The sequence below is a fragment of the Hyperoodon ampullatus genome (genome assembly GCF_949752795.1).
Source record: "Hyperoodon ampullatus genome assembly, chromosome: 1".
Lineage (NCBI taxonomy): Eukaryota > Metazoa > Chordata > Mammalia > Artiodactyla > Ziphiidae > Hyperoodon > Hyperoodon ampullatus.
In genome coordinates, this window is record NC_136914.1 from 228,053,623 (window position 1) to 228,066,393 (window position 12,771).

The following is a 12,771-nucleotide window of genomic DNA, read 5'->3' on the forward strand; positions in this document are numbered from 1 at the left end:
TGGAGTCAGGGCTGCTGACGTGTGGAAAACCACCACATAAGGTGGACAGAGCTGCTGGGGTGCCTTTGGTTAGCAAGCAGGGCTGGGAGGTTTGTTCACGGCCGGCACAAGGGAGAAGGGCTTCCCACTCCAAAATTACACGTTTGATGTCTATGGAACATAGGTCACATGATTTAACCCAAAGACCCCTTACAAAATTTGGTAAATTTCCAGCCCCAGAAATCGCCTGGCCTTAACTCACTTTCCATACCTGGGTGAGAGTTTAGATTCCTCTAGAAGCTTTTTGAATTCTTCTTTGGCTAGCAGCAATTTGCTTTTCTTTTCCTTGTATTCTTCTTTTATTCTTGTCTTGACAAACTGTTCAAATATCTTAAGACACACACAAAAGAGAACTATTACAAGAATGCATGAAATGAACGAGGTGTGCTTCAAACACCACACAAAACACAGCAAGAATCTGAGATAAGCCTGTCTTTTTCAAGTTGCTGGAGCTACAAACTAGAGCCTTTAATCTGGCCTCTCCATGAAAACAAGTGTCTGGATAATTACACCTGCTCTCCCACGAGGCCAGTGTGCTTCTCCACGTGCAGGCACCGTCTGGGGGCCAAACACTGAATCAGCCTGCTTAGAAATCCTGGGTATGAGTGGGCGGCCCTCTCTAGAGGTGTGGTGGGAGCGGTGGACAGTTTGGAAATCCCAGCTCCAGCGCTCCGATGTTTCTTGTTTTGGAACCTCCTGAGCAGCATTTACCTGCGTGCGTTGTCTCACCGCCTTTCACATCCTGGCCAGCAGCACCATGTCACACGAGAGTCTGTACTTTGTTCTAGTAACCCCTATGGCCATGTAACTGGCATTTGAGTCTCCAAAATGACTTTGAACTTGTGAAAAGAAAGTCAACCCAGCATCTCTGGTTTCCCACACTCTAGTCTTCAAGGAGACCCACTTGTGAACAAGGGTCTGGTTCCGCAGGGGCTCCTGTGGGCAAGGTGAGCCTCTCCTTGGTGTCATGGAAACACCCAGTGAGGAGACCTGGCCACCGGGCACTGCACTCCCACTCCCCAGCTTGATGAGAATGGGCTTTGAAGGCTACCTCAACAGGAAAACCAGACCCTTAGCCTAAAGGATATGGATATTGCCTGGTAGGCAAATCCATCCAAGACCCTGGAAAGGTTTATCTTGGGTACTGGCGGCCGACATGACAAAACGCCCACAGAGAATCCTTCTTTGCAGTAGACCATAGAGTGAGCCTCCCTTGCTTGGATTAAGACTGCTCATCGTTCTAATATCAGAAAATTGTCATTTGTAGACCAAAGCCAAAAGGAGGTGAAGACAGCTGTTTCATTCCCAAAGCTCTCCAAGCCTCGAAAACGTTAAAAGGAGAATAAACTGGGGAAAATTTAGATGTGTGTACGAACGCAGATAAAAAGATCAACAAAAAGCCCACATCTGGTCCTATTAGGCCAATGAATAGCAATTCTGTACCAACCCAATCAGTGGCCACTGCAGACACTGGAATCTGAGCCAAGAGCTCAGGGAATCTCCCGACCTCCTGCCGAGGACATGGAACCAGGAAGTGGCGACTCGGCCGAAACCCCATCACTCCCCTGCAGAATGGGTCTCCCGGCTCTGCCTGACGGTTTCAGTTTCCATTTCAGTCACGGCCAGCCTTTACAGGAGTATAAATACAAAATGCTACTCGCCTCCTGAAGAATCATCAGCAAAATGAAATATTCAAGAACAGGCCTTAGACGGAGAGCGTGCATATACATTTAAGAAAGAATATGATCGGCTTATTTCACCTTCAAGGCAAGTGGTAATGTAAACTCTCCAGTTCTTTTGTAATTTAAGCTAATAAAAAAGGTAAATGTAGGGTTATGATACAAATAAAATCGTGTGGGTCCATCGTTAGTCAGAGTTTTGCTCTATTAATTTTAAATCTGGATAGAAGCCCTGGCTGGTGGTGGGGTCAGAGCTGGCGAGAAAGACCTCCTTCTCTCTCTGCCTGGAACCATTTATCCCTCTAATCAGATTTTGCTCTGTCCTCTGCCTTTGCTCTGCTGCTTTATTTATGCCGCTATAATTTAATGTAACACGTTCTTTTTCCCTCCTCTTTAACAAATTACACCGGTTTTATTCAAAATGGGGCATGACTTTTAAAAAGAGAGACCACTGGCCATTATCTTGTCATGGTGTGTTCTAGTGAAATAAGATGGAACACTCTGTGTTACCATAGAAACAGGTCTGATCAGCGCTCCCAGGACCCCTACTCTCTATTTCGGCTCATTCACATTTCTGCAGACCCCGTGGAAGGATGGATGCAGTGCACACACCATGAGCCTCGGCTTTTCCCACAAACACTATGTGACAGTAGGCCCCACACAGAGTCCGTGTCTGGTGCTTGCCAGCCCAATTCATTCATAAATAGGACTGTGTTTTCTGAATGGGGCCCAAATATTGTTTCCTTCATCAGTTCAGCTTCAGCCCCATGCCTCTTAGAAACTACAACACTGTCGATTTGCTGGGGTGGGGTTTCTCTTACGATGCAGGCATTTAATCTGAGGCCTCTCTGGTGCTGAAGTGCATCAGCTACGGGGAGCCTGCTTCCTCCTCCCCCTCGTGGGGCTCTGGGACCACACTCTGGTATGAACACAGGCCTGATGTTTCCTCTGCGTGATTTCACAGGGACGTCTGAGGGCCTCCCACCAAACGGCGGGCTCTGGCTGTGAGCTGACCTTCTAGTCTGATCTGTCTGCCCCGAGAGCACCCTGGCAGTCATAGCCCGTCCCGGTCAGCACCTGTCTCTCTCACCGGGGCTGTGGGAGTCCAGCCCCCCTGCTCCCGTGGGTGAGTCTTGTGCCATGACCACCCCCCAGACACCCGGAGGGCAGGAGACCCTGCCCTGCCCAAGAGTCTGGTCCATTCCGGGCAAACAGCGCCCTGAGCTCCCTGACGTCTGAGAGACGGGGCTTAAGCAATGAATCATCAGCTCGGCTTTTCCTGGGGGTGTGGTGGGAAGGGTCTTACTTCTTCACTTCTTCAACTTCCTTTAAAGAGGCTGATGGCCTCTAAAACCATCCATGGACTAGAGATGGAATAGCATGGATCACGACAGTCAGTGAGAGGGAGTCCACAGCTGTGCTGATCATTATCTGTTACGGTTTAAAGTGATCTTGTCACCAAAATAAACGGGCTTCTCTCAGGTCACAGCTGGAGAGTTGAACTTCGTGATTTGTAATAGGGCAACAAAAGGGTGAGATATTACCAATGATTAAAATCACCGAGTTTCCTCGGCTGTGGGGAAAACAGATATAAAACACGCAAACACAAAGCGAGGCCCTGCCCGCTTGGCCTGCATTGAGCCCCTTGGTCTACACCTAAGGGAATTTCACGAGTTGACGACAGAATTGAAAATAAAATTGCACTCTCCATCCTCCTGGCCCGGGCTTTCCCAGACCCGACTGTCTGAAATCAGATGGATGCCGCCAGGGCCGTGACATCGGGGGTGAGATGACCCTCGTGGGCGAGATGACCCTCGTGGGCTTGTGTCTCTAGTGATGGCGCCTGGCCACCCACTTTCCACATGTATCTGCTCTGCACTCAGAGGGCAGAGGGAGGGAGACGCATGATTGGGGCGGGAACAGAGATGCAGACGCAGAATCTGGATCCTTCTGGAATTTATCTTGGGGCCCTTCTTGGATGTGCCCCAGGAGCCACCAGATCCTGGCAGGGCTGTGAAAGCTCAAGCGTCCCCACCGGTCAGCACAGCCCGTCCCTCTGTCTGCTTAATCCGGGAGACAGTTCTGGCTCTGTGACTTGACTTCTCAACAAGCCAGGGCGGACCCCTGTCAAGTGTCCATTTAAAATGACCTCCAGGCCAGCTATCTCGAATCCATTCTTGCTTTTCTGGGGACCCACTTTCTAGAAAAGTCCATCCTTTACTTTTGCTACTATTGTTCCCTGGACCCTCTCCTATTTCACTTTTATTATATCAGATCTTAAGCCTTTTCAATACGGCCATCCAGGATGTGGTTAATGTTCCCCAAAGCTGAGTTTTCACCTCTGTATTTGCCTCATGGGGTCATGAGCAGGCGGTTTGCCAAGAGCAGGTACCAGGTAGCCTCCCGCTGCACCCGCAGCTCTTTCCGTTCACAAGCTCACGGGCCAGCAATCAATTCTCACGGCTTCCCCACTGACACGGCAAAGACGACAGGCACCTGCTCGTCCGCAGAGCTCTCAGGACGGAGCATCACTTTAACGCCGCGTCCTCGAGTCCATCACCACACCTCCTACCGCCTTACCTGTTTCCGCTCCTCGGAATTTAGCAGCAGATAGCGCGGATCAAACACGATTTTATGTAATTCTTTCTCCCAGGTAGAAAACGCTGACACCTGAAGAAAGATAGTCAATAGAGTTGCTTTTAGCATCTCATGCTGAGCCTGGAGTCGCACTGAAATGATCAATGGTGAGAAACAGCACTAAGGCACCAGGGGTTCAGGGACGTAGCATCGTTTAAACGTGTTCAACTTGTCAAACTTCTAAGAAAATCACTATTTAGAGCATCTGAAAATCTAATTTCTAGACTCACGACACTACTTCCTCCCTGGATATCTTCCAGAGCCATGCGTCCTGATCTAAAACCCCAACTATGCCTGTGAAGCTGGGACATTCTGAAATGTCACATTGTGAAAGGAGATATTTGTAAAAGTTTTCAGGACACCGCAGGTCGTAACAGAGGACAGTATTGTAGAAATAATCAGAGTTTGGCACAATTTTAATTGATTTTTGATCAACATTTAAACCTTTTTTACGTAGGTCACCTTTTTTAACAAACTACCCTACTTTCTAATAGTTTTAGATTTACAGAAAACTTGCAAAAATATTATGAAGCTACCGTCTACCCCATACCCAGTTTCCTATATTGCTGACATCTTAATGTTAGTATGCTAGATGTGTCTACACAATTATTAACAGGAGTCCACACCTTACTCAGGTTTCTTTAGTTTTTGCCTATTTTTTTTTTTTCTGTCCCAGGATTCCACGTAGGACACCACATCACATGTAGTCTCATGTCTCCTCGGGCTCCTCTGGGCTGTACAGTTTCTCACTCTCCTCGGTTTCGATGACCTTGATAGTTCTGAGGAGTACTGGTCAGGTATTTTGTGACACGTGCCTCTGCTGGGATTTGTCTCAGTTTTTCTCTTGGTTCGACCAGGGCGGTGGTTCTGGGGAGGAAGACCCCAGAAAATGTGCCCTTCTTGTCACATCCTATCAAGGTCCATCCTGTCAACGTAACTTATCAGAGCTGATGTTGACCTTGACTGACCAGCTGAGGTCTTTCCTCTATGAATTTATTCTTTTTCCCCTATCCCATGCTGTCCTCTTTGGAGGGAAGTCACAATGTATAGCCCACACTTAAGTGGTCCGGCTCCACCTCCTGAGATGGGAGTATCTGTATAAGTTCCTTGGCATTCTTCTGGATGGGATATTTGTCCATTCTCTCTCATTTACTTATTTGTTCAGTCATTTGTTTATATCAATATGACTCATGGATATTTATTTCATACTTTGGGTTATAATCTAACATGATTATCGATTTGCTCCTGGTTTGGCTGTTGTGGTTGGCTCCTGTGTCCCTGGGACATTCCCCATCGTTTTGTTTTCTGGGCCCTTCAAGATGCTCCAGGGTCACCTCATATCGCTCCTACCTTGGCCCTAGAATCAGCATTCTCTAAGAAACCCTGGTCCCTCTTATTGGAGACCCGGGTGCCAGGTGAGCTCATTGCTGCTGGGATGTTGTTGATCCAGACTCTCTCAGCTGATGGAGCAGTGAGACAGTTAAGTCATCCAAAAATAATTTATTCATTTAAAAGCACTGACCAAATATTGACTGTGCCTTAGGCCCCATGCTGGGTGCTGAGGGTTCAGAGAAAATAAACCAAGGCCACTGACATCAGGAGGCCCACGGTCCAGGGTGAGGCAGAAAGCTAACTCAGGATCTCCTGGGGGACATTAGTGTCCTTCCAGAGACATGCCCAGGAGTCAAGGGGACACAGAGAAGGGCCTGGGGAGAAGTTGTCTCGAATACTGACTGTGCTGGAACTGGGCCCACGAAGGGCCTGGAGGTGTTCAGGAGGAACTGTCTGTGGGGCGAAGGCCAGGCTCCAGGAACTGTGGGGAATGTGGGGATTACAAGGGAGGAACGTGGTTGGGATGAAGGAGGCTATGAGGGCTGGGAAGAGGCAGGAGAGACGGGCAGAGCAGATGCGCAGGACACTCCCAGACCTACTTAGGAACCAGGGCCTTGTCTGGAGAGCAACGGGAGAAGAGCCAGATGTGATGTGTATCTAGGAGCCTGGGCAGGGGAGGGACTCCTGGGACGTGGGGAGGTGAAGCCAATAGGCAGTTTACAAAAACAAGATCCCTTCACATTCTTACTTTTGAGCAGGTTAAAATATTTCTGGTAGAGATATTATTTCAATAGGAATTGTGCTTTGCTTTGTGCATCATAACATAATGATTTTTCAAAATTGACAATTCCTATCTTCAATAATAAAAATTAAAGCCCTTTTTAATACTCATGAGCTCTTTTATCAGGCAGGGTGACCCAAACTCCACCCAGGGATTTTTTTCAGTTGACTAAAAACATGGTGAAATTTTGACACGTTACAGGGATTGGGGGTAGGGGCTCTGGAAAAGCATCAGGGCAGAATGATTTCTCTGTTTTTTGAGAGCTGACACTTGACCACGTGAGCCTTAGGGTGGATATGGAGAGAAGGAATGGCCAACTTCAATACAGCCCAATCAGATGGGCATCTCTCCACCATGTAGAGACCTGTCAACCCCTCCAAGGTCCTCGTTTTGTAAGGAAGGCCAACGATTGTTAAGAATTGGTGTCACATAACTGACTCCACCAGTTTGTTGAGAAGTTCTGGAGTTCTAGATGGATAATAAACTACATTTAAAAAATTAATATAGTGTCCTTGCCTCCAGAGGAATTTACAATCTGTATACAAGGCACGATGAGCCATCTCCCCAGTGACTGTAATTTGTGATAAAACAGACGTCGTCACATAACCTGACAGCCACACTAACAGATGCTCTTGAGGTTCAGAGGAGGGTGGCAGTTCTGGACAGAGGGTCAGCCTGGGCTTGGGACCTGTGACAGAGGCTGGAGGCTGACCTGTGGACAGTCGAGTGTGAAACGGGGCCCGTCACTGCCTGCGGGTGGACACAGCCTTGTCGGTGAGACAGACTCTTCCCAAAGAAGGACCCTGATGACTGTCGTTCCCTCGACTGGTGAGACTCACTCTTGATGGAAGCCCAGCCTCCCTGGACCTGTGTCCCCACGGTCACGTTGTCTGGTAGGTTCATTCCATGGGGCAGGGGCTGAGGCCTCCCCTTTCTTGCTGGAGGCCTGCGGGGAGCCATTCTCCACTCCCGGGGTCCCCAAGTTCTCCACGGTGGGCCCTCCACAATAGGTTGGCTTCCTTAAAGCCAGTGGGAGAATCTCTATATATGAGACCCAATTTTACATAACATGGTGTCACACCGACACAGGGGTGACCCCCCATCCTATTCAGAGTCCTGCCCACTCTCAGGAGAGGGGGTTATTCAAGATGTGTGCCCCGGGGTGGGAGTCGGGGCCACCCTAGAACTCTGCCCACACAGCAGGTCCCCAGGACTAATGCATGTTCTTGCCTCTAACTTGGCCTTTGTTTCTCAACAGCGATCTCCATCCCTTGCCTGCCTAACAGTCTTTTGAATCTTTGACATTTTACACGTGATTTGGTCCAGGATCGTGGAATTCTTCAGCCAATTTTAGATCCTTTCCTGCAGAAGTCCCGTCCTTCCCTGCAGCCTGACCACGTCGTGTAGTGCTTCCGTCTCCCTTGCTGGGCCATGTTCTGTGATGTATATATCATCTCCTGACACTTGGCAACTAGTCCATCTCAGGGTGCTGACACCAGGTGACTCTGTGCCGTGGGTGAAGGTCAGCACTACTTGTCTTGGTGAGAGTGTTTGGACACTGTCCCGGCCCGTGCCGCTGGCCTCTGGTTAACACTCATGCACAGCTTTATTTAACTCCCCTCTGGAACATCACCCCCTATGGGCTGGGAATTGGGAGACATGGGCAGCGGGTCCCTTGAGCTGCACTGGAGGCCAGCCTCCTGCAGTCTTGTGCTTCTCCTGCTGGCAGACTCCCCTCTGACTCATCCTCAGTGTCTGAATTGTGTTCCCTGCCACTTCTACAACAGAAGACACCAGAGCTGGTGGTTTGAAACACAGGCACAGAGAAGGAGCGGCAGCGTGGACCGGCCAGGGCACAGTTCCCAAACCTGGACAGATGCTGCCATAAAGTGGAAACTGTCAGCAGGCGTCCACCCCCGGCATTGGTCCGAGGCTGCCGCCTGGCTGGCTGACACGTGGGCATCCCATGTGGCACTGTCTGCACCTACAGGTGTCACTGCTGGAGGGATGACAGTTCCAATGAGGCTGTAGATCAAAGCGGAGACACTGGTATCCTCTCTGCGGCCACATAAACCAGGCCCTTCCTGTCATAGTTGTTGTCAAGGTTCTCCCAGAAAAATAACCTTGTTTTAAAACCCCAAAGAATCGTGCCAGCACAAGTAGCAAAATGACCACCTCATCCTTGTCGCCTTTGGGGGTGGTCATCTCCTGCCTGGACGACCACAGTGGCCTCCTGATGGCTCCCCGTCCCCCAGCATCATTTTCCCTTGACCCGCAGCCCCCATCTTTCCAAGAGCCCTCAGACCAACGGGTCGGCCACTCGGCCAGCACCCAGGCCTCTCGGGTCTGGCCCCAGCTGTCCACCCAGCGTCCTGTCCTGTCCAGCTGAGCGGCCCTGAGCACCCCCCACCAGCGAGGGTCCCCGACAGTGCCCACGCCGTGCGGCTGACCCCTCCACCCCCTCCACCCATGGGGCACTGCAGGGTGACGCTCTCTCGGAAGCCACGACGAGGTGACCCTTCCCCGGATGACACCGGCTCCAACCTCAGCCCCACCTTCATGGAAACCTCTCCGAAGGCCAAGGAGTGGGTCCTGCGTTGCTCCTGGGGAAAGGGACTCCGTTAAGTAACGTGCTCTGAGAGCGTTGGGTTAAGGCTAAAAAGCAAGATAATAACGCAAGTCCCGTGGGTGCCACGGGGCCATGGCCGTCCCCTAGGGGTCCTGCTCCCAGCCTGGGCACCCAAAGGAGGCAGGCATGCTTCGTCTCCGAAACTAAAGGCGGTTTTGGGTGCTTGTCAACCCTTGGGTCACAGAAAAGGCCAGGAGCCAAAGGACGAGAGGAAGGCACCCGTCTGCCTGTCTGTCTGCCTGCACGTGCTGGTCGGACCCTCGGCTGGCATCCTCTCTCCCTTCCTATCACCTCTGGTCTCTCCTGGTCTCAGGCAAACAGACCAAGGCCTCAGCCGGGAGGTGCGAAGGCCTCTCTCACCTGGGAAGCGGAGAAGCAGGTGCGGGAGTTCTGAGGGGGCATGAGGCCACTGCGGGGGGGACCTGACATGCTGAGCCGTGCAGGAGGCCCAGTGGCCCCTGAAGACAGTCCCTGAATCTCCCTCCAGCCTGAGCCCACTGCCCTCTGCTTCCAGGGGCCGGAGACCGTGGCCACAGCCCCTCCGTGCATTTGCTCAAGACTGCCCTCCTGGCTTCTCTACCTCCAGCCCCTACCTGCGCCCCAACACCACCTCCCTCCGTCGGCGCTCACCCCACCCCTCCCGAGCCCAGACCCCCTCCCTGCCCACTAGCTCTGCCCGCGGGGCCACCCCTCCTGAGCGCCCAGGCCCCGCCCCCTGACGCCGCGGGTCACGTGTGAGGATGTGCCCAGCAGCCTCCGGTCGTCTGCGCCGTCCTCCACGCCGCCTGCAGGCTCCGCTGATGGCAGGTGGCGTGTTGCTTGTAATTAGCACTCACGCCATTACCCTCTCTATCCATTTTCCTGGAACGCACAGCTGTGTCTTCTATTTCTGGTTCTGGAGCTCCTGACAATTAAAGGCGGCCTGAGGTGGACACAGCACAGGATGAAGTGAGCAGACTGTGCTCCTGGCTCATCCTGGGCGGGAGGCGGTGTCATCTCCGGGATCATCCAGAAGCAGCCGCAAGAAGGGAGCTTGGGTGATGGCGACGTGGTGGGGAGGTGATGCCAGGCGTGCAGGACACTGACACGTGGAGGGACAAGAAAGAACCAAGGACGGTGCCTAAATGGGAAGGTGGCCCCTGGGGGCCGCAGGGCGCCGTGTCCCCAGGGAACCGTGGAGACTCATGTAGAACACGCTGGAATCTGCCTGCAATTCATCCCACTGAAGGCGGGGAAGTGGGGGTTTACCTCCGCTCCCACCCTCCCTGGTGGAGCGCTGCCCCTGGAGATAGTCAATCCCTAAATTTAGAGGGGGGAGTGGTCGGCATGTGGAAGGTTCCCCTGAGCCCAGGTGAGCCAGGTGACCCACAGGTGATCCAGAAGTGAGAAAGGGGCTGCGTACTTCGCCCAAACTCTGGGACATGTCGATTCCCACCCTCAACTCCTAGTGTGCTCATGGTATTTTGCCAATTTTGGTGCTTTTTTTTTGGTATTTTGATTTGATAAATAAAATTTTGCACTGTTATTCCACTGTATCTCAGCTAATTTTACTTACTTTTCTTTCACATTAGGGGTAGTTATAACCCCTTTCTAGGCATTAGAGTGGGTGGTCCACAACTCCCCCAAGGTCATCTTCATGATTAGACTGACATCCACTCACTAATAGAGAGGTGACCACAGTAATATCTGCAGAGCTGAATCACCAAAGGCCATGAGAATTAATTCAGGAAAGAAAAACCACAGCATGGAAACCAAGAGAAAACCCAAATCAAAGGTAAAGAAGAATGAGATTCAAAAAATAATAAATAGTAAATATTTATACTTCTTACTATTCAGTGCTGGTGGAGCACGCTGGTCAAACACCGCTGGGAGAATACATTGTAAGAAAACGACTTTTTCCAAAACAATTTGGTAATACACGTCAAATGTTGACAGCATGTAGGAAACAATCCTACACACAAAAAAACCAACATTAATGCATCGATATGGTCATCAGAGTATTATTTAAACTAGCAAAACTGGGCAATAAACTAAATAAATGAAAAAAGGGATTTTTGAACTGACAATGAATTGACTACTATACCCTCATCAAAAATGTTTCCAAAGGTTTATAGTAATATTTTAAAAATGGGTAAAGGGAGAAAACAGTATACAAATGTATAAGTTAGGTTGAACCTTATGAAATTGACTATATTAAAAAACTTGGGTTCAGCCATGTTCAACTACAGTTCAATCTCGGTTATACTATATAATACAAATGTTTATTTTTGCTATTTCTTTAAAATCTGTGTTTAGAAAGAAAGACTGGAAGGACATGTACCCATTGATGATAATAATTGGGGTAGAGCTTCAGGTGATCTTTTTCTTATTTCTATTCTTTGTATTTTGCCATTTTCCTATAATGAGCATGTGTTCTTTTGAGAGCACGATTTTATTTCATTAGTTGTATGTGCCTGGTGAGGCTTTGAAGAGCTGCCATTGGAACACGAAGCAGATAAGCTTCCCAAGGAGCAAAGATTCACCTCGTGGAAGAGACCCTGCAGGTGTCCACAGCTCAAGAGCTACAGCTCAGGCACCTCACCTCCAGAGCCGTCTCGCCTGTGATGCGTACCTGCACCTGCGGGTGACGGAAACCCTCCCTCATATGTCTCGGCCCAAGTGCCGCTACAGCTCCAGGCAACACCACTTATGCATCTGAGTGAAGGAGCACCGGACATCCCCCACCGGGGAGGGGTCTTCCTGCCACATGGAAGAAGATGCAGCTTCCATGATGGTGGGAGGACACCTGGTAAAGAACCCCTCCTTCATTTTTGGACCAACTTTGCACCAAAAACCTCATGGTGGATGCCTGTCTTAGCGCAGAGAGAGACAACCATGGCTGGGCTGGCGAGGGCCTGCGGCCTGTGAGTTCCATATTTCAACACAGACTTGGACCCAAGTCCAGGGGTCTCAGCTGCAGAGCTGGCCACTGTGCCAGTCAGTCTCCCCAAGGCTGCCCGCTGCTGGGAAGCTGGCTGGGAGTCACCCGCAGAGGGACCCTGGAGTGCCTGAATCAAGGTCCAGGGTTATGGAAGAGTCTTTCTTTCTCGGCACCTGGGAAAGCCACTTCCAAGGGATACTTTGCAGAAGGAAGACCTTCAACAAAATGTCTCTACTGCATTTATCTAAATAGACAGGGTTAAATTAATCCTCTGCCACTCAGTGAATCCTGCCTCTTTATCGACCAAAGTTTAAAGAAAGCCCCACTGTGGTTTATACCAGTGAAACAATATAAAAACAAAACCTTCCACCTACATATTTCAAAACCACAAAACCGAAGGCCCCTTCCCCAAGCCATAATCCCCATGGAATGCCCCAATCCACGCCCTTTTTAAACGACTAGAAATCCACAAACCTGGGGCCATCATTCTATAGGCACATGAGTTTCTGAGCTGAAGCCCTGAACAAATGCAATAAAAAAATCTTATTAATCACCCAACCTATGAAAAAAGTGACCTTTCTCGGCCTCCTTTTTAAGCAACTGGAAATCTGATGGGCTTAGCTATCAACTCCTCTTGAGCATGTGTAACTCATAAAATCTCCTGGCACACTTTATAAAGTCCAAAAGTCATAAATGCTGGCTTTGCTTTACGACATCAGCAGTGCATTCAGGTTGGCCTTTTCTATTCATGAGC

General features: G+C 50.1%; 1 protein-coding gene across 1 annotated transcript in view; it reads right to left on the reverse strand.

Annotated features, from left to right (window-relative positions):
* The window catches only part of TCERG1L (transcription elongation regulator 1 like), a gene marked incomplete at both ends in the record, with an annotated part of 202,101 nt that overhangs the window by 3,588 nt on the left and 185,742 nt on the right, over positions 1 to 12,771 (reverse strand). The window contains 2 exons of the mRNA XM_079713647.1: positions 251 to 369; positions 4,299 to 4,388. Of these exons, the coding sequence (XP_079569773.1) occupies positions 251 to 369; positions 4,299 to 4,388 (209 nt within the window). The remainder of the gene's footprint in view (positions 1 to 250; positions 370 to 4,298; positions 4,389 to 12,771) is intronic.